The 21,015-nt window shown below is 44.8% G+C and overlaps 1 protein-coding gene across 5 annotated transcripts in view; it reads right to left on the reverse strand.

Annotated features, from left to right (window-relative positions):
* The window catches only part of FARP2 (FERM, ARH/RhoGEF and pleckstrin domain protein 2), a 107,313-nt gene that overhangs the window by 73,269 nt on the left and 13,029 nt on the right, over positions 1-21,015 (reverse strand). For all 5 annotated transcript variants that reach the window (XM_058698528.1, XM_058698548.1, XM_058698539.1 and 2 more), the window contains exon 2: positions 17,790-18,021. In XM_058698528.1, the coding sequence (XP_058554511.1) occupies positions 17,790-17,993 (204 nt within the window). In that variant the 5' untranslated portion in view covers positions 17,994-18,021. The remainder of the gene's footprint in view (positions 1-17,789; positions 18,022-21,015) is intronic.

Raw genomic sequence — 21,015 nt, forward strand, 5'->3', positions numbered from 1 at the left:
AGTTTTTAGAAAAAAGTGCAATGTAAAAACCAGTAAATAATTTTGCAGCTGGATTCAACATAAATACTCTACAACTGTAATTTAAGTTCTAAAACATAGGAAAATAGATGGACAATGTAAAGGAAGGATAATTAGACCCTATATACAAATCAGTGGACTGTGTTTTAATTAGAATTTTGTTGGGCTCATGAATTTGTAATTATTTTGATAATTATACTGGGAAGGAGAAAAAGCCTCTCTGTGTTATTCTCTTTGGATTCTTCTTTCCTAAAAAGTTTTTTTTTTTTTAATCTTTTTATTTTATTCTATTTTAGAGACAGAGTGAGTGAGTTGGAGAGAGGGACAAAGGGAGAGAGAGAATCTTAAGCAGGCTCTATGCTGTGTGAAGCTGGACGTGGGGCTCAATCTCATGACCCTGGGATCATGACCTGAGCCAAAATCAAGTCAGATGCTCAACTGACCAAGACATCCAGACACTTCCTAAAAAGTTTAATTAAACACCTGGAACTAATGTAATATTGTGTGTCAAGCATACTTCAATTAAAAAAAAGAGCTTAATTCAAAATCTCTGGGTCACTAATTAGCTTTTTAAAACTCTCTTTTTATGGGTTATAACAGATTTCTTCTTTAAGAAATTAGTAGTTGATAACCAGAGAGTGTAGAAGTTTTGAGGTTCTCTTGTTAAATTTATTCCCAAGTATTTTTTTTGATGTGTAAATTAAAGTGTTTTCTTAATTTTATTTTGGAATTGTTCATTACTATTATAAAGAAATACAAGTGATCTTTATACATTAAAAATTTTTTTTTAATGTCTTATTTTTTTGAGAGAGATGGAGACAGATTATGAGCAGGGGCAGAGAGAGGAGACAGAGAATGTGAAGCAGGCTCCAGGCTCTGAGTGGTCAGCACAGACCCTGACACGGGGCTTGAACTCACGAACCACGAGATCATGACCTGAGCCGAAGTCGGACGCTTAACCGACTGAGCCACCCAGGTGCCCCCAAGATTTTTGTATATTGATCTTGTATCCTGCAACCCTGCTGAATCTGTTTATTAGTTCTATTAGTTTTTTGTTTGGGTTTTTTGAGGGAGATTCCTTAGGATTTTGCATATTATGACAATGTCATCTGTAAACAGAGATCGTTTCACTTCTTCCTTTCCAACCTGGATGCCTTTTTAAAAAATTTTCTTCTTCTTTTTCTATTTTCCCCAATTGTCCTGGCTAGAAATTCTAGTAATAAGTTTTTTTTTTTTTTTAATTTTTTTTAACACTTTATTTATTTTTGAGACAGGGAGAGACAGAGCATGAACAGGGGAGGGTCAGAGAGAGGGAGATACAGAATCTGAAACAGGCTCCAGGCTCTGAGCTGGCAGCACAGAGCCCAATGCGGGGCTCGAACTCACGGACCGTGAGATCATGACCTGAGCCAAAGTCGGCTGCTTAACCGACTGAGCCACCCAGGCGCCCCATAGTAGTAAGTTTTAAGAAACCTCTTTACCTCAGTTTTCTTAAGTATAAAACTAATTATAATGCAAACGGTGAGGATGAAATTAAGTAACACATCCTGCAAAGCACTTTAGAACAGCACTCAGAATATGGTAAATATTTAATGTTGGCCATTAGGTTAGGACATCTAAAGCAAATGATTCAGAAAGATTGAAAAATAAAACTATGCAAAACCAGGCATACTGTAAACAACAACAACAACAACAACAACAACAACAACAACAACAGAAAAGCAAGGGAAACCTGAACTTGGAGAATACACAGTTGCATTTAGGCCAAAAAGGCACTAGAACAAAAGAAAGAGGACATTTTATAAAAGGAAAACAGTGCCATCCTCGTCAAGCTATAACCGTGAATATCTCTGTACAAGTGAATCTAGTGTCAACATTCATAAAACAACAATCACAGGAGATAAGAAGAGGAATAGACACGAACACATTACCAATGGCTAATTTACTTCCTCAGTGCTAAAGTAATCACATGGACAGAAGTGATATTATGGATGATGTGTGTGTGTGCACATAAGTGCATAAACAAGACTGAAAATGGTCAGGAAGAATTAAACGGATAATATGACCAAAACGTCAAAGAGGCTATTTTGGGGTGTAAAAGAGTAAGAAAATTTTTTTTTCCTCTGTACTCTTTTATATTGACTGAATTTTTTACTGTGAGCATGTATCAATTTTATAATTAAAAAAATACATAAACTTCCTGGGGCAGAAAATGCAAAACAAAAAGACAACACAAAAAAGCACACAAAATGCTATTATTTTATAAACCCAACTGACTTGAATAATTAACAATAACAGCATTAATTTCTAAACTTCAGAAAATCTACAGCAATAGGAAATTTTGTTTTTCCAGAACTTTATGGAAACAATGTTCCAAAAACAATTTACTTTCTCTAGTGCTCTTACTTGTCTCCACATTTAATTCCAGTAAGAAAAAAACTGACCCACTGTAAAGCCTGTGTTCTCAGCAAGAGTCTGTCCTCTCTCAAGGTACCTATTTTTATTTTTATTTTTTTTAAGTTTATTTATTTTTGTGAGAGAGTGTACAAGCGGGGGAGGAGCTGAGAGAGCGAGGGAGACACAGAATCCAAAGCAGGCTCCAGGCTCTGAGCTGTCAGCACAGATGTGGGGCTCAAACTCAGAGTGTGAGATCATGACCTGAGCCGAAGTCAGACACTTAACCAACTGAGCCACCCAGGCGCCCCGTACCTATTTTTATTTTTTATGTTAATACACTAACAAGTTCAACTTTTATGATGTTACTACTTACACCTAATTTATAATTTCATTTCATATTACAATTTGCATTCATAATGACATTTAGGTCATGTTTTTATTATTCTGTGTGGTTTTAAAAGATGGAAGATTGATGTAAATTAAAGCCAAAAGCAAGCAACTACAGAGCTGAATGTTCTTGATTTAACAGAAGTTTGATTTGAAAGAGCTCATTATGTATTTAAAAACAAATTTTTTAATCTTTATTTATTTTTGAGAGGGGGGAAGGGGCATGGAGACAGGGAGACACAATCTGAAGTGGGCTCCAGGCTCTGAGCTGTCAGCACAGAGCCTGATGTGGGGCTCGAACCCATGAACCATGAGATCATGACCCAAGCTGAAGTTGGACGCTTAACTAAGTCACCTAGGTGTCCCACTATGCATTTTTAACATGTATCTTTCAGCATATTTTCTAAGAGAACAGCAACGTCTAGAGCCTTCAGGTGATTCTGAGTTGTCTTAACAAAAATTACTTTAATAGGAAAAAACTGGTTTTTCTTCTGCTATAAAAATCTGACTTTACCAGTTTCAAATACCAATACATGCCCCCCTGCCAAAAGCATACTGCCACATATTAGTGAGAAACAAATTTAAAAAGTGAAGTTATGATGATATGAAGAAACATTATGAATATTTAAGTACAGAAAACTAAGAACGTATTTTTCATAATCAGGAACATGAGACTTATTTCAGAAAGACATTTTAGTTTATCAATGGACTTATTTCACAGAAGTCTAAACTGAAGCTTTTGAGGTTATTAGTTCCAGGCAGGTGTTTAAGATTGTAGATTAAGGAAGAAAATATTTCTTTTTTCACCATCATCAGAAAAAGCTCTTGAATAAGGGCTGGGATCCTCTCTGCCACCGTGGCAAAATGAAGCTGTGTTATATAAACTATACAATTATACACATAAAAGCATAACACGTGTGCACAAGAACATTCCACAGCATTCCAACAACAGCAGTTTGGAAGCACCAACAGATGTTTTCATGTTTCTCTTTAATGACTAGTCAAAATCTCTAAAAATAAAAGCCCCATAATTACTGCAACCAGGAGTCAAAGACTGAGGATAGTTTTAAAAAGTTGCCTCCCTGGCCCACAGCATGATACTTGTGACACTTGTCCTTTGACATGAACCAGTATGAACGCAATCACAGCACCACACAAGGGCAGTACCAGCATCTCGGGAAGGTCACAGCAATGGCTGTCCTTGCCCTTGTGTATGAGAGTGCAGGTCACTAGAGGACACGGCAAGGACCCTCCACTCAGATGCTGAGGATCACTTCAGGCTCCTTGTGTCCCCAAACAGCTCCCGACCGTCCTCCCAAAGCAGCTGTCCCCATGGCCCCTATCTGAGGCCCAAGCTGGCATCACCTTGGCTCTTTGGTTTCTGTGCCAACATCTTCTGCACAGCAAATCCTGTGGGCTCCTGCTTCAAAATCCTTCCAGGACGAAACTGATGGTCAGCACTGTCCTGCTCCTCCTCTCCATACCAGCCCTGACCTGGCTCTGGTCCAGTCATCATGCCCTTGGGGCATTTCTGCCTGCACCTCCAGGCCACTGTTCCAACCACCCTGAACACTCTTCCTGAGAAGAGAGGTCTGAGCCCCACTCCCTTGCTATCTCAGAGTGCAAACCCCACATTCCTGTCCCCTTCCCGTTTTGTCTCTCTCCCGAGCACTAAGTGTTCTGTGTTTCACCGTGGTCATTGTCAAACTCCTGCTGCAGAACAAGCACCGAGAAGGCTGAGCTCACTGTCCATCCTGCTGACCTATGCACTTCTGGCTTCCACGAGGGTGCCTGGCAGGTGCTGAGGAAATACACCAGCTGAACAAAGGCGGCCCCTATGGGCCTCTGGGTCAGTAAGCACAGCTCAACCCACACTGACAGTCTGTTTCCTATGTCTCAAATTCTCATGTGTGATTTTCACCATTTCCTGTCCTTTTCGTCACTGTAGATGTCACTTCTGTGAAGTCTCCAGCATTCCTTCTTGTTTCCATCTCTTTTTTTAACTTTAAATACAATGTATATGCTATTTCCCTAACTCTTAACCTCCTATTTTTTTCTAAACTTCAAATACAATGTAAAAATATTTGCAAATCATGTATCTGATATAGGGGTTAATATCCAGGATATATAGAGAACTCTTAAAACTCATCAACAAACTCCAAACAACCTGATTTAAAAAGGGGCACAGGACTTGAGTATACATTCCTCCATAAGAGATCTACCAACGTCCAACAGACACGTGAAAAGATGTGTGACATCACTAATCACTAGGAAGATGCAAACAAGAACCACAATGAGACACCACCTCACACCCATTAGGATGGCTGCTATCAAAATAACAGAAAACAAGTGTTGCAGAGGATGTGAGGAAATGGGAACCTCATCCACTGTGGGTGGGAATGTGAATTGGTGCAGCCAATGTGGAAAACAGCCTGGGGATTCCTCAAAAATTAAAAACAGAATTACCACACGATCCAGCAATTCTACTTCTGGGTGTACACTCCAAGGAAGTGAGAGCAGGGTCTCTGTGAGGTGTTTGCACCCCCGCGTCCAGAGCACCGTTATCCCCAACAGCTGAAATATGGAAGCACCACTGACAGATGAGTGGAGGAGCACGGTGTGGTCCACCTGCACGATGGAATACTGTTCAGCCTTAAAAAGGAAGCAAATTCTGACACCTGCTTCCACATGGCGGAGCCCCGAGGACATTATGCTCCGTGATCAAGCCAGTCACGAGAAGACACGCAGAGTCGTCAGATTCACAGGGACACAGAGCAGAAGGGTGGGTGCCAGGGGCTGGGGAGGGGGGACGGAGAGTCAGTGTCTCATGGGGACAGAGTTTCAGTTTTACAAGAAGAAAAGAGCTGCACAGAGGATGGCAGTGATGGCCGTGCTGCGGCGTGAATGTATTTAAGGCCCCTGAGCCGTGTGCCCTTCAAGGTGGCTAAGGGGCGCCTGGGTGGCTCAGTCAGTTGATTGTCTGACTCTTGATTTTGGCTCAGGTCATGTTCTCATAGTTTGTGGGTTTGAGCCCCGCGTCAGGCTCTACGCTGACGGCTCAGAGTCTGCTTGGGATTTTCTCTCTCCTCCCCTCCCCCACATTCATGTGCTCCCTTTCTCAAAAATAAATTTAAAAACATAAAAAAGGTGGCTAAGATGCTACATTTTTGTTGCATGTATTTTACCACAATAAAAAAACAAAAAACAAACAAAAAAAAATGATGCAGATCGAACACCAGAAAAATCCTCCCTAGACCCACAAAACAAAAAACCAGAAGTTTTATAAAAAACAGGTTCCTGCCCATTCAACTGGAGATTTTATTAAAAATTCTTATAAGATGGGAATGCAAACTGGTGCTGTCACTCTGGAAAGCAGTATGAAGGTTTCTTAAAAAATTAAAAATAGAACTACCCTATGACCCAGCAATTGCACTACTAGGTATTTATCCAAAGGATACAGGAGTGCTGTTTTGAAGGGGCACATGCACCCCAATGTTTATAGCAGCACTATCGACAAGAGCCAAAGTATGGAAAGAGCCCAAATGTCCATCGACGGATGAATGGATAAAGAAGATGTGGTATATATATACAATGGAGTATTACTCGGCAATCAAAAAGAATGAAATCTTGCCACTGGCAACTACGTGGATGGAACTGGAGGGTATTTATGCCAAGCGAAATTGGTTAGTCAGAGAAAGACAATTATCATATGATCTCACACATACGAGGACTTTAAGACACAGATGAACACAAGGGAAGGGAAGAAAAAATAAATATAAAAACAGGGAGGGGGACAAAACATAAGAGACTCTTAAATATAGAGAACAAACTGAGGGTTGCTGGAGGGGTTGTGGGAGGGGGGGTGGGCTAAGTGTGTCTGGTGCGTTGAGGAAACTACTCCTGAAATCATTGTTGTACTATATGCTAACTAAATATTTAAAAAAGAAAGAAAGAAATAGCAAAAAAAAAAAAAAAAAAAAAAAAAAAAATCTTGTAAGAAACATTGCCGAAGGGGGAGAAGCAGGCGCTGGTGAGCACTACTGGGGGTGCAGAGGAGAGTGATTTCACTGCACCTGTCCCAGCCTCACAAAGACACATAACACCCTCTGGTGTAGGACTGCCACTGCACATATTTATCTAAAGGAAACAATCAAGAATGTGTATAAAGACTTATTATAGAGAAATTGAAAGCAGAAAACTTTGTAGCCATTAAAAACTTTTTAAAGAGTAATCACACAGAAAAATATTCACAGTGCGTTAAATTTAAAAATAGACTACAAAAATGCATGTAAATCTGATTCCAATTTTATTTAATATATGTGGTAGGTAAAAAGTAAGAGAAAGATATTTAGAAAAATGTGAATGGCTGTTCCCTGGGTAGTTATCTTTGGTCATGGATCACTTAAATTTTTCTATTTCTCTGCAACGAATTATTTGTATGACAGAAACTGAATTACTTTGCAGATGAGTTCCATCTAAAACCAGGAGCATCAGGAACCCCAAGTGACATCCTGGTTGGTCTTGCAGCCACAGTCAGTTCAGCAAGCAGCAGAGAAGCGAGAGGGACCTCGCCAGAGCACAGCTTCTCTGTGGACACTGACCCCAGTGAGCACATCATCGTGCGAGAGTAATAAAAAAATGTACAAAACACTCCACAGAAGTGAAAATGCGGGGGTGCCTGGCTGGCTCAGTTGGAAGAGTGTGCAACTCTTGACATTGGTATTGTGAGTTTGAGCTCCACGTTGTGGGTAGAAATTACTAAAAAAAACCAACCAAACAAACAAAAAAAAACACTTAAAAAATACAAGAAGTAAAAAACCAGAATGCTCTCTTTGAAAAAAGAGAAAATTATAAGTCTACAATTAGTTTTCTGGAGAATCTTGGTTTCTTTCTGGATCTGGAAGTGACCATTAACACTGATAGTGAACTGTGGGGCTGGTGTGCTCTAGAAATGCTCCACAGGAAGACACTCCAAGTTGGCTGTGAAAACAACATTGGACCTTCTTGGTACAGAGAAGAGGGTTTTTGAATCTTGTTCAGTGATGGATGGGTGGGTGGGTGAATGAAGAACAAATGAACGAATGAACCAACGAAGGACAGGGCCAGGAGAAAAGGGCACAAAGGTTGGAATCAGGTGGGGAGGGTACATGTTCCAGAACATACCAACTCTTCTTAAAGCCACAGGCCCTGGTCCTGCCCAGAATCACCTGAGACCCCTGCCAACAATACCCTGTAAGCCAAGTCTGCAGCTCGGTGCCGAGGCCCCTGGAGGCTGTAGCAGCAGGAAGGAGGGACAAGTCCCTCCTGTCAAGCCGGTGGCAGGAGGATGGAACTGGAGGGTAAGAGAGAGTAAGAGTCCTCCACAGAGGAGGAGGGGACAGCTCGACAGGAGGGGAGAGAGGCACACAGTCTGGGGGGCATTGTGTGGAGGAAGGGAACATATGACAGGAGAACCGGCTGGCAGAGCCGTCCTGCATGACCTGGGCAGGGCCAGAATGGGCACATCTCACAACCACAAAGTCTATGCTAGGAACACACCCTTGAGAAACCCACACGCGTCCCCACGACAACATATACAACCTCAGTGTTCCCAACAGAACAAGACTGAATTCTAGTGCATCCAGAAAACACTGCGCTGAGCCCAGGGCAACAGGGACCAGCAGGGCAGCCGAGGGAAGGCCTGCACTGGAGGACTTTGGGCCTTTCTGGCCTCTGGGAACTGCCCTCAACTGCAACCCACATGGCCCCAGTGGGAGGAGACATGGACCATGTCATCCCACAGTTCCGGATGGGTCACCTGATCAAAGCTGTCCCCAGACCTGGAACAAGGCACTTTTATACACCATCAAGAGGCCTAGGGTTGAGATTTAAAACTTGGTCCTAACTTGCCCTGTGTGGTGATTTTTTTTCTTTTTTAAAGGCTGCCCCTTGCAGGGACTAACCAATTCATTTAAAAAAAAATTTTTTTTAACGTTTATTTATTTTTGAGAGAGAGACAGAACACGAGCAGGGGAGGGGCAGACGGAGAGGGAGACACAGAATCCGAAGCAGCTCCAGGCTCGTAGCTGTCAGGACAGAGCCCGACGTGGGGCTCGAACTTACAAACTGAGATCACGACTTGAGCTGAAGTCCGACACTCAACTGACTGAGGCCCCAGGTGCCCCTGTGTGGTGATTCTTTAGGGACAGAGAGAAAGAAGCTGGCCGAGGAAAGGGGGACCAAGAATGCTGGGCAAGGGGGCCCCAAAGAAGAGCTCATCAGGCAAGCATCACCCTCAAGTGGGTCACCTACTTGTGGGGAGGTGGGCCAAGAATGCAGGCATCTGAAATTTTGGGGAAGAGGTGAAAAGAACTGAAGGGAGCCATGGGTCAAAGGCCAAGTCAGTAAATTAGGTATATGTTCAGCTCCTCAGCCTTCTAGGAACAAGCCAAAGCAGAACCATTCGGGATGAGAAATGAGAGTATCACTGGGGTAAGACGAGAGCACGGGGCAGGGTGGCGCTCCTGGGTGGCTCAGTCAGTTTAAGCGTCTGATTTCAGCTCATGTCATCATCTCCCGTTTCATGGGATTGAGCCCAAGTCCCGTGTCAGGCTCCACACTGACAGCACAGAGACTGCTTGGGATTCTCTGTCACTGCTCCTCCCCTACTCGCACTTTCTCGCTCTCAAAAATAAATACATTAACTTAAAACGGGGGGGGTGGGGTGCCTGGGTGGCTTAGTCAGTTAAGCATCTGACTTCTGCTCAGGGCATGATCTCATGGTTCGTGAGTTCGAGATTCTGCTTCGGATTCTGTCTTGCTGTCTCCCTCCCTCTCTCTCTCTCTCTCTCTGCCCCTCCACTGCTTGCACCGTTTCTGTCTCTCAAAAAATGAATAAAAACGTTTAAAAAATTAAAAAAAAAAAAAAGAGAGAGCACAAGGTTTCTGGAGACAGCACGGGGGTGGTCACGAGAGCAGGCTCCCAGCTGGAGAGGTCAGCTGCTACCTGTGTCACCTGGGGGCTCATTCCATCTCATTCCCATGTCCTGCTGGGGTTGCTGATGATAGGAGATAAAACTGCCAACTGCCAGAACTGAGGTGCCCAAGAAGTGGCATTCCACGTCCAGATGACCCTCCGCCAAGACACTGAGAGATCTCGGTCACTCTCTGTCACGTAACTGTGGTGATGGGACTCTCACTGGTACAAAGATCAGGAGGACAACAGTTCCCTTTTCTTTTCCATTTGCTGGTCTAGCTTCTCCTCCGTCAACATCACATCCAACAGACTGTGTATGCCGACCTCGAGCTGTGTGCACGCACGCGCATTAGGGCTGGCGGGGGGAGCCGGCACGAGCAGCTTTGATGACACATCTCAGTCACTGAGGATAAAAACATCCACATCTCTGCCCTGTACCACCTGGCCACGTTCCTGGGCATCATGGCCAAAGAAACAGATCAGCTTTCTCAGACAAAATAACAGGGTTCTGAGGCTAGGACAGAGTCCTATAATAGCTGTATATACTCGAGATACATAAGAGCTTTTGTATAAAGCCTATATTATCTCCAAATTCAGATGCTGAATTACTGACTTTTTCTTCCGAGATCAGACCAAAATAAGTTCTAAGGAGGTTTATTTGCCATATTTAGGATGTTCATGTGGGAGCAATGACAAACATCTGGCTACGATACTTTCTGGAATTTTGACTATTTCTTCCTGGCCAGAAGGAAAACATTAACTTTTTACTGGAATAGCAACTAGCATGGAACTTCAGGCCTGAGACACTGTCCTCCAACCTGTCACATATTTAAACTAAAGCTTTTCCAATTTTTTAAAAAAGTAAGCCTCCTCCAAAAATTCTGAGTATGATAAAGAAAAGGGGAATGTGAGCAAACAGATTAACAATAATCAAGAAACCTCATATTCATTAGAACTTGCTCCCCAGTTGCCAGCAAAGGCACGGAACATTCACTTCTGTGGGTGAGGTCTCACACACCCAAACTACACCCCAGATTGTTCTTTTAATCACTAAATATCACCTTTTCCACACTATTAGCTTCCAGATAACAGAAAAGCTAAAATTCACATCAGTTCCTAAACCTGGTGGTGAATTATCAATTAGAAGAATATCTGTTTTAGAAATCTTGCCCTGAAGTCTAGCAGAAGGCCTCTCCCTCTAGCACACCAACACTCAGACACTTTCCACGCTTAGCGTGGTGTGGAGCTGAAAGCATTTCTACTCTGTGACTTTGCACACAGGACAAGACAAGCTGACACATGGCTTCCAGATGGTTTCTTTTATGGCTCAGAAAAAAAAAAAAAGACCTTCTAGAGCTGAGGCCAGATTTCTATTTTCAAAACCACAAAATTCATTTAACTCACTGAAAATAAATCAAGACTTTACTAGATCAAAAAACCGGCCACTGACCGACCTTCGCATAGCTAAAACCCCCATCAATAGATGTCAAATGTCACTTAAAATGAGACAGGACGGAAGCCTAGGCAGATGGCTCCCCAGACTCCGTTGTGCAGGCTGCTCTCCTTTCCCAGAACCACTAGATAAGTGCCTTCTGTACAGAAAGTATCTTATCTTCATTAGTCATCAGAAGAAAGAGCCACAAAGTGTTATCTCACCTCCTGTCTTACAAAGTCCTGGTAAGTATACGTTGCAGGCAGCAAATGATTTATATGGACAAGGGTAATCAAAGTAGTGGTTACTTATAAATGAATTAAGTGAGAAATAACTGATTTAAAAATACAGTGTATCAGTTCTTAGTTCTTTACATTTACAAGACAACGCTAAAGGGAACTTTAAAATGTTTTATAGATCTTCCAAGTCAGCGTCCACTCTTGGCCAGCTTCATCTCAGGGATACTGTGGCCAGCCCTCAGCTGTGCTTTCTGGGTGGTCCTCACAACCTTGCAATGTAGAAACATTCATTCCGGGGGTACCTGGGTGGCTCAGTCGGTTGAACGTCTGACTCCTGATTTTGGCTCGGGTCATGATTTCGTGGTTCACAGTCCCTGGGATCAAGCCCCCATGCCGGGCTCTGCACTACTAGCTTGGAGCCTGCTTGGGATTCTCTCTCATTCTCTTTCTCTTTCTCTTTCTCTTTCTCTTTCTCTTTCTCTTTCTCTTTCTCTTTCTCGCTCTCGCTCTCGCTCTCGCTCTCGCTCTCGCTCTCTCTCTCCCCCCTGCTCACGTGTGCATGCTCTCTCTCTCTCAAAATAAATAAACTTTAAAAACAAACAAAAAAAATGTTCATTCCATATGTGTGCCAGGGCTCTGCAAGAGGGTTAACTTCATAAGTACCCAAAACCTACCCAAGGAACCACTCTGGAGATAACTGATTACTGGTACAGTTCTCATGTTTTTGGGTCAAAAATTTCCCTTCTTTAACCATTAAAAATAACCATTAAAAATAAACTTCTAGAATTTCACCTCAAACCATAATGAGCTACCACCTAACACCCCCCAGGATGACTAGAACTCGGAGACCAGGTAATACAGGCACAGGGGAGGACATGGACAGACTGGAGGCCCACACACTGCTGGTGGGTGAGCCCCAGACACAGCCAGCCACTCTGGAAAATGGTGTGGCAGTTCCTCTAACAGTTACCATGTGACCCAGCAATTCCACTCCTGGGTACACACTCAAGAGAAACACACACGTCCACACAAAACCCTGCACATGAATATTCACAGCAGTACGATTCCTGACAGCTAAAAGGTGGAGTGTCCGTCAGCTGCCGAATGATAAACAAAATGTGGTCTATCCGTACACAGCATTATTCGGGCACAGAAAAGAAAGCAGTGCTGACACATTCTACACACGTACAAACCTCTGAAACATGATGCTCAGGAAAAGAAGCCAGTCACAAAAGAACACACGTAGTCCCACTCACAGGAAATGTGCAGAACAGTGCGGTCTATGGAGGAGGGGCGCAGACTACTGTCCGCTTACAGCTGAAGCGAGAGGAGACGAGGGCAGCAAAGTGGCAGCTGAAAGCTGTGAGGTTTCTTCCTGAGGCGACGAAGACGTTTTCAAACTGACCGCTGCAGCTGCCCGTCTGGGAACACACTAAGCCTCGTGGAAGTGCACACTTCAAATGGGTGACTTGTGTGGGACGTGAACTTTACTTCAACGAGGCTGTTGAAGACTTTACCGTCGACGCCACTAAAACCTGTCTGGACAAGAGCAGACCCTGGCTTCTGGCTGCAAGCCCTCTGGACTCGCGGGCAACAAGCACTGGACAAGCTCATGTGATCCAGCCCTAGAAGGGGCCGGAACAAAGCTTCCCCACACCCAGCGAGCCCCCCCAGCTCCTCCTTGGCAGTTGGAGTGCTGGAAACATGGGCTGTCACTGCGGCGGTCAACACAGCGACGTGACACGCAGTGCGTCCGCACACCCAGGGAGAGGGGAGAAAGAGATACAACTGGGGGCCTGCAGAGCTCACCTTTCTTAAGAAACTGTAACGAGGATGGCCAATGCCATCTTACTTACTAAGACAGACACGAAACAGCACACACTGCTCGGGAAGAGACGTGAACCCCAACAGGGAGGTCTTCGGGCTGAGCTACTCTGTATTTTCACTGAACAACATAGAAGCATTTCCAAAATAACTAAAAGTCAAAATTTTCCCTAAATTAAAAAGGTCCCTTCAATGTCAACTAGGGATTCTACACAATGCCAGCGATTCAAACTCCCTGTGTGCAGGAGCCAGTGGCCGCGTCCCCCCCACCCCCAAACAAACACACATGCACTTGAATCTGAGGTCAGAAAACTCTGCTCTAGGGGAGAATTCAGGACACTCTTGAAGAAAGGATGTTAACCCAATCTATGTTTTGATTTCCTTCATTCAACACGTATTTACCGAGCCAGCACGGTGCCACGCCAAGAACTCGGCAGAGCCTCAGACAAAACCTTGTCTCTGGGACTTGCCTTCCAGGAGGAGAGAGACCTCAGACAAGCTCTGGGGCAGGGGGTGGCTTCACTAAGACCTTCCATCTGTGCTGCCAACAAAGACCCAGCCAGGGGTATCTGTGCACTGTGGGCCTGCTGCCCGTACCACGAGTGGGCGCCATCCCAGACAACAACCTGTGTCTCTTAGCTCAGATATAAAGGGCAGAGGGTGGCGGAGCGAGTGTCGCCTGCAGGACCCTGAGACCTGAGCTCTACTGCCACCCACTTGTCCCCCCGACCTTCATCCCCCATCCTTCCCGAAGCTCTTCCTTCCCCCTCACCTCCTCATTCAGGCACAAGACCCGCCAGGTAAAGCATCCCGTGGAGGAAACTCAAACTTCCCCCAAGCAGTAACGACAGTCTGGGCGAAGAGCTCTGGGGGCCCAGACCGCCCAGACCACCCAGACCAGTGTGAGCTCAACCCCCGACTCACGCCTGCGCAGACGGACCACGGAGTGACCCACGGAGCCACCGACAGTTACCCTCACCTCATTATAACGTTCCATCCTCCATCCAAGGAAGAGCCCAAGCCTCATTTCTACAACACACAGCGTGTGTGTAGGCGGAAGGTTTCCTTAAGGCCCGTGTGTGACCGCGTGCCCGCCTCTACACGGGATGACGAGGCTCCCCTTTCTGAACATTCCATCCTAACCCTAAATGAAAGGAACCCAGCCACCCTTGCTCGAGGGTCACGGCTTTGGAAGTTATTTCCCGTGATCTCCTTCTCTGCCGCAAATAAAGTTTTCTTTGTGTGCTAACTCACCTGGTGGAGGTTCTATGTGTGACTCACCAAGGAGGGAACTCACGTCAGTTTGGTCACCAGCGGTCAAGGAACAAGCAGTGGTGGATCAGTGATGGGGCCCCAGGGGCAACCAGCCTCCATCTCTGGATCTTTTACATCTTTGGAGCCATGGCTCATGGGAGACACTGGGGAGAATGGATCAGGGCAAGCCTGTGTTCTTGGACCAGAATCTCACAGAGGGGTATGGGGGAAGCATGTCCCCCCAGAGAAGGCCATGTGGCTTGCTCTGGGGCAGGCCCCACAAAGCATGTCGCCCGGCAAACGAGACCAGCCCACTGATGGGAGATACTAGAACTTCACAGAGACAGTCATCTTTCCAGAGATGCATTCCTGATCCACTGGCAACAGCCGTTGTGGTATACCAAATAAAATGGTCACAAATTCCTTGGCACTCCCGCTACAAGGTAGCTCTACTGCTCCCCACTCTTCCCTGCTTGAATCTGGGCTTGCCTGGTGGCTTGTTTTGATCAGTTAAACTTGGTAGGCGTTATAGCACATGAACCCCAAGCATCCAGGGACCTGGCAGCTTCCACTCTTGAGAACATTTCCATCACGGTGCAAATAAGGAGAAGCTAGCTCCCTGGAGGGTGGAAAGAGGTTCTAGCTGGGGTGCCAGACATGGTAGGCCCTCCAGGCCGGCCCAGACCAGAAGACCCTCCCAAGCCAACACTCAAACATGCAGAGGAAACATTTGATATTTGCTGTTTGAAGTTACAAGGTTTTAGAGTGGTCTGTTACTTAACAAAATCCACTGACAGGGTTGTAGAGGACAGGGTACCTGGAAGCTGAATACAAATGACTCAAAAAAACATACTGAATTCTAACTCCTCCTAAAAGGCATGCGTCAGTGGGTAACATCATTCAAAAAAGTACTCCATCCAACTCGGGGTATGTGGCAGCAATGTGATTCTGCAATTTCTGGTGACTCCGACAGGCTTACCAGAATATCAACCTGCAGGGAAGTGAAGATGATGATTCCATCTGATGAACAGAAGCAACTATAGGGGCCAAGAGCAGGCCTCCCCAAGATGGGCCACTGTGGCATGAACACTATTTTGAGTTAAAAGCAATAAAAACCCAGCAGATTCAGGAAAAGCTCTTCACCGCCCCCCCCCCTCACCCCCCAACTAACTGCACCAGGAAGAGAACTATTAACAAAGACTCTTCACCTGAGACACTTATCTGCACGACAGTCAACCCCTATTCCCAGACATCTCCTCTCCCCTTCCTGTCCCAGACCCAACCCCCCTCCTGAGCTCATATAAGCATCTGTGCTGTCTGTGTTAGGAATTTCCATCTCTGTGGATTCCCTATACATATGCTATTAAGTTGGATGTTTGCCGGTTGATCTGTCTCATGTCAATCTGATTCTTGGTCTAGCCAAACAGATCTGGAAGGGCAGAGAAAATTCTTCCTCCCCAACACAATAATCTCAACCTACTCAACTCTGACAAGTTCTAAATATGGTGAAACCTTTACAAAATGCCACTTCTGAATGTTGACGAATAAAGCAATCCAGACACTTAGCGATGGCGTGTATCTCAGAGAAGGGCTATGTGTTATTTATGACTCCACAATAAATATGTGCTTTCTTCTTTTTTGGGCCTAGTTTTAGTTGATAAAGACTATTAAGCAGGATAAAAAAAGATGCTCTGAAAGTAAGCTCTGAATAGCTCAGTTCTTTGTGTTCTTTTCTCTCCTCTCCTCTCCTCCCCTTCCCTCCGTTCTTTCTTTTGAACATTCTGAGAGTGTTATAAGCCTAGACCATAGTGGGTGTGTCTATCAGAAGACGGCTGAACGGTGGAACTCTTGAGAGCACTGGCTGGAAAAGATCTGGGAGTCCAGCTAACCCTGCACACCTTTAACCCATTTCCTGCAGGTGACTCATCAAAGAGCACCATGCAGGGCTGGGAAATGCTGCCAAAGAGAGCCCACAGCCAGCCTCTAGCTCTCCAGCATTCAAAGGTAGCCTGTTTCGGACTACCTTCCCAGCAAAGGCTGCCTCTGGCAACACGGGAGTGACCTGGGAAGCTGGACAGACAGGTCCTACCAGTTTCAATTACTACTGCCCTGATGAAATGCTACTCAATTTCCTCCTCAGGTAAGACCTTAAAAGGAGTGTTCGGGGTCCTCTGAATTCAGATACTATGAATCTATGCACTAGACGCTTACCATCAAACACTCAAGCAGGAGAGGCAAGAGAGGCTGGTGTGCCTGGGACCCCAGGCAAGAGGACTGGGGTACAGCCCTGACCTCCAGCTCCCCACCACTGACCCCCTCCCTCACTCCCTCCTCCCCTTCCCATGCAATGCGTTCTGAATTAGGCACCACCAGAGCCCCCAAGAAGTTTCCTCTAGGGTCATCACAGCCTGGCCCCCAGCTCAGTAATCTTAGTTTCTGTGTAGCATCCTGACTTCTTGACAGAAATCTCTAAGCACAAATAAGCCTCCTGCTAAAGTTTAAATTCATTCTCTTGTCCTTCCTTTTGTGACATTAAGAGCAGAAAAAACTTCTAAAGATATTACTTTAAACCATTATGAAAAAATTAGAGAAGAGAGACTATCTTTGTGCATTACATATAAAATAAATAATTTTAAAAAGCACACTCATTCTAACACCATTTACAAAATCAGTGTTTTCTAAAAAGTATTATGTGGGTCTAAAAAGTATTGATTAGATACATATATACACACATACACTTATATGATACATTTACACATTTTTGCTGTATTCACTTGTTTTTGCCAACATTATCAGTGCAATCTATTGTTAGGAAATTTTCAAAATAAAAACGTTATTATGTTTCCTGTATCTGTTGATACAGAAAAACAAATTCAATGTTACTGTGCAACACCACCTGTGTGGCAGGCTCTTTGCACGCGTCCTTGCCACAGCCCCTGAGAAGAGGGGACTACAATCACCGCCATGTTTCAGAGAGGAGCTGACACACAGTGGGCAGATCTGGATGGGTCCAGTCCGTGCTCCACAGCAGTCAGCCAGCCTCTCTGAAGAAGAACAGAAGGGCCATGTTGTATCAGGATTTCAAAGGAAAGACAGGAGAATATCACTCTTCAAATAAAAGGAGAAACTCAGACTCACTGTTTCCAAGGATCTTAGTGTTACCAACACCACCCTTGGTCAGCTTGATAAATAGGCCAAGTCTGATCAGCAAAATGGAATGTGGTTCATCATACTTGACTTTTAGAAAGTATAAGGAAATATGCCTCCAAATATCGCTACTTACCTCAATGTCAAATATTTCCATGCTGTTGTCCAGCAGCTTCACTCGGAGGTGAAGGTGCTTCTCCTGTGTTCTGGCTGATGCCCGTGCTGCGGTTGCCAAGAGGTTCTGCCCAGGCTCGAGGGTGCTCACTCCCCCTGGGGTCTGGGCGCCCAAGCGTGTCCCTGGAGTCTGCAAGACTCTGTATGTTCCTTCTATCTCCCCCATTCTTCATCAGCTAAGAATGAAGGGCACTCTAAAACAAAACAAAAAACCCCAAAGAGTCATTGAAAGTCATTTAATGTTTGTTTATTTTTGAGACAATGTGAGAGACAGAGTGCAAGCAGCGGAGGGGCAGACGGAGGGAGACACAGAATCTGAAGCAGGCTCCAGGCTCTGAGCTGTCAGCCCAGAGCCTGATGTGGGGCTGGAACTCATGAACCGTGAGATCATGACCTGAGCCGAAGTCGGATGCTCAACCGACTGAGCCACTCAGGCGTCCCCAAAGTTATTTAGATATTAAAAAAAATCAGGTGTCCAGGAATTCTCTGCTCTAATTTTGCAACTTCTAGGCGTCTTAAGTTACGTTAAAGCAAAGAGTTAAACAAGATTACCTTCTACTCATACATGGATCGGTGGATCACAAAATAACAAGCACTGTTCACAAAGACACTATTTCCTGGTGCTTCTGCAAGCCAGGCAATGCATCCTCTCATGTAACTCACAAGACCTCATCCGACAGTGGCCTGTGCCTTCGTCTGGCTGCCTGGAGTCCCCCGGCACATCCTCTGGGCTCCAGCAGCCCAGAGAGTTGCTGTGCTGATGGTACACTGTTAAATGCCAGATGGTACATTTCAGCAAAGAGGAGCAGGTGCCACACAGCAAGTGCAGTGAACGATGGGCACCATTCAGTAGGCCACTCCCTGTGCTGGGTGAGGACAGCCAGGTGAGGACAGCCCAGGTTGGTCTGGGCCGGGTTCAGGCTTCCCAGTTTTGTAAGCGGTGTCTTACCAGGCTGGACGGAGGCCATCAGAGTGACATGAGGGTTGTGTGCCTGATGTGAGGGGCACTGGCCCCAGGCCAGGCCGTTCCCAGCACCACTTAGCTGTTCTCACGATGTCCTTGCACCCGCTGCCTGCTAAGCAGACACCAGCACACAAGCGATGCCCTCTGCCCTTCCCAGTCCTCCATGGCATGCCATGGAAACTTCTCTAGCTTCAAGCTAGAAAGCTGAACAGGGTTAATCACGTCATTGTTTTTACAAAGAAAGAAGAGGCTGAGTATCAGCTAGAATCTAATAATACCAGCTTGCTTTCCTTTGTATTAATCTAGCTACTCTGTATTTATGACAAATTTACTTCTTAAATATGTGCATTTATGTTTGAAAGTCAACTTAAAGAAAAATCTTGATCAGTGAAGCACAGTATGACAAAAAACAAATTCGAGACGTTTACTCAAGGAAGAGCAGATGGGAATGCAAGCTGGTGCAGGCACTCTGGAAAACAGAATGGAGGTTCCTCAAAAAACTAAAAATAGAACTACCCTATGACCCAGCAATTGCACTACTAGGCATTTATCCACAGGATACAGGTGTGCTGTTTCGAAGGGACACAGGCATCCCCATGTTTATAGCAGCACTATCGACAAGAGCCGAAGTATGGAAAGAGCCCAAATGCCCATCGATGGATGAATGGATAAAGAAGATGTGGTATATATATACAATGGAGTTCTACTCTGTAATCAAAAAGAATGAAATCTTGCCATTTGCAACTACGTGGATGGAACTGGAGGGTATTATGCTAAGTGAAATTAGTCAGAGAAAGACAAAAATCATATGGCTTCACTCATATGAGGACTTTAAGACACAGAACAGATGAACATAAGGGAAGGGAAGCAAGAATAATATAAAAACAGGGAGGGGGACAAAAACAGAAGAGACTCTTAAATACGGAGAACAAACAGGGTTACTGGAGGGGTTGTGGGAGGGGGGATGGGCTCAATGGGTAAGGGGCACTAAGGAATCTACTCCTGAAATCATTGTTGCACTATATGCTAACCAATTAGGATGTAAATTTAAAAAAATAAAAAATTAAATTAAAAAAAAAAAGAGTGGGGCTGCTGGGAAAACTACTTCACTCCCTTACCTCTGACAAGCATTCTACTAACGTGCGGTAAATTTCTTAGAGAATTAATCTAAATTTCCGGTCCATTCCCTCATGTGCCAGCCTAACTGTTGGCTCCCCTGGCCCTTTCATCCGTTCCATGCTTACTTTGTTATCAAGAAGAACCATTTCATGAATGTTTTGTCTCTTGAATTAAGTTTAAAAACTTCTCAGTCACCCGCTGAGCCACCTCTACCACACACTTAAACCCTACCCAGCAAAGACAAGGTCTCCAGCCCACGTGGGCAAGAACTTCCACACACGTGCGATCTGTCGAACAAGCAGGCAAAGCACAAGAAAGCTAAAACCTCCCGGGACAGTGAACCAAGAACGGTATGAGCAAAGTGACAGGGTGGTGTCACTCTGCCAAATACACCTCCCGCCCCCACTCTTGCACAAGGACAGACTGCCCCTCGTGGACAGGCACAGGTCTGGTTCAGGTTAGCAGTTACCCACCATATTCGAATCCCCTCTCCAGGTTGTATGCACCCTGACAGCAGGAACTAAATCCTTACTGTGAATGTTTGCTAAGTATTTATTTAATTCACAGCAGTGGCATCAAGGAACATGAACTGCCTCGTCAGGCAATGCACCATACAGGCCTGAGCAGCGAAAGACAGACTATGGTCACAAACAGAAAACACTGGAAAATCACTAATATTCATGCCACTAATATTAAATGTGGGATGAGATTCTGAGAACCAGAAGGATGAGCTTTTTCAATTTCACTGATGTGAGTAGTTAACGCAAAATTGATGGGATGTGAACGAAGAAGACACCACCTGCAAGGTGTCTCTAATGTGCACACAGAGGAGAACAAGTTCTTGGTTAGTTCACAGCATTTACTGACCCTGAGGCACTCAGAGCAGGTCCTTCTGAGAAACTATGGGCCGTTTAACCCTGGGCACCAAAGTGATCCTTCCCTTTTCAAGCTACTGTTCTGAAAATTTCGGTACAACCGAAACATATTTTAACAAGTCACTTATTTATTCCATTATATATTCTCATGTAGACTTTTCTTTTTTAAATTTTTTAAATGTTTATTTCTTCTTGAGAGAGAGAGAGAGAGAGGTGGGGAGAGAGAGAGA

The sequence above is a fragment of the Neofelis nebulosa genome, chromosome 2, assembly GCF_028018385.1.
Source record: "Neofelis nebulosa isolate mNeoNeb1 chromosome 2, mNeoNeb1.pri, whole genome shotgun sequence".
NCBI classification, from domain to species: domain Eukaryota; kingdom Metazoa; phylum Chordata; class Mammalia; order Carnivora; family Felidae; genus Neofelis; species Neofelis nebulosa.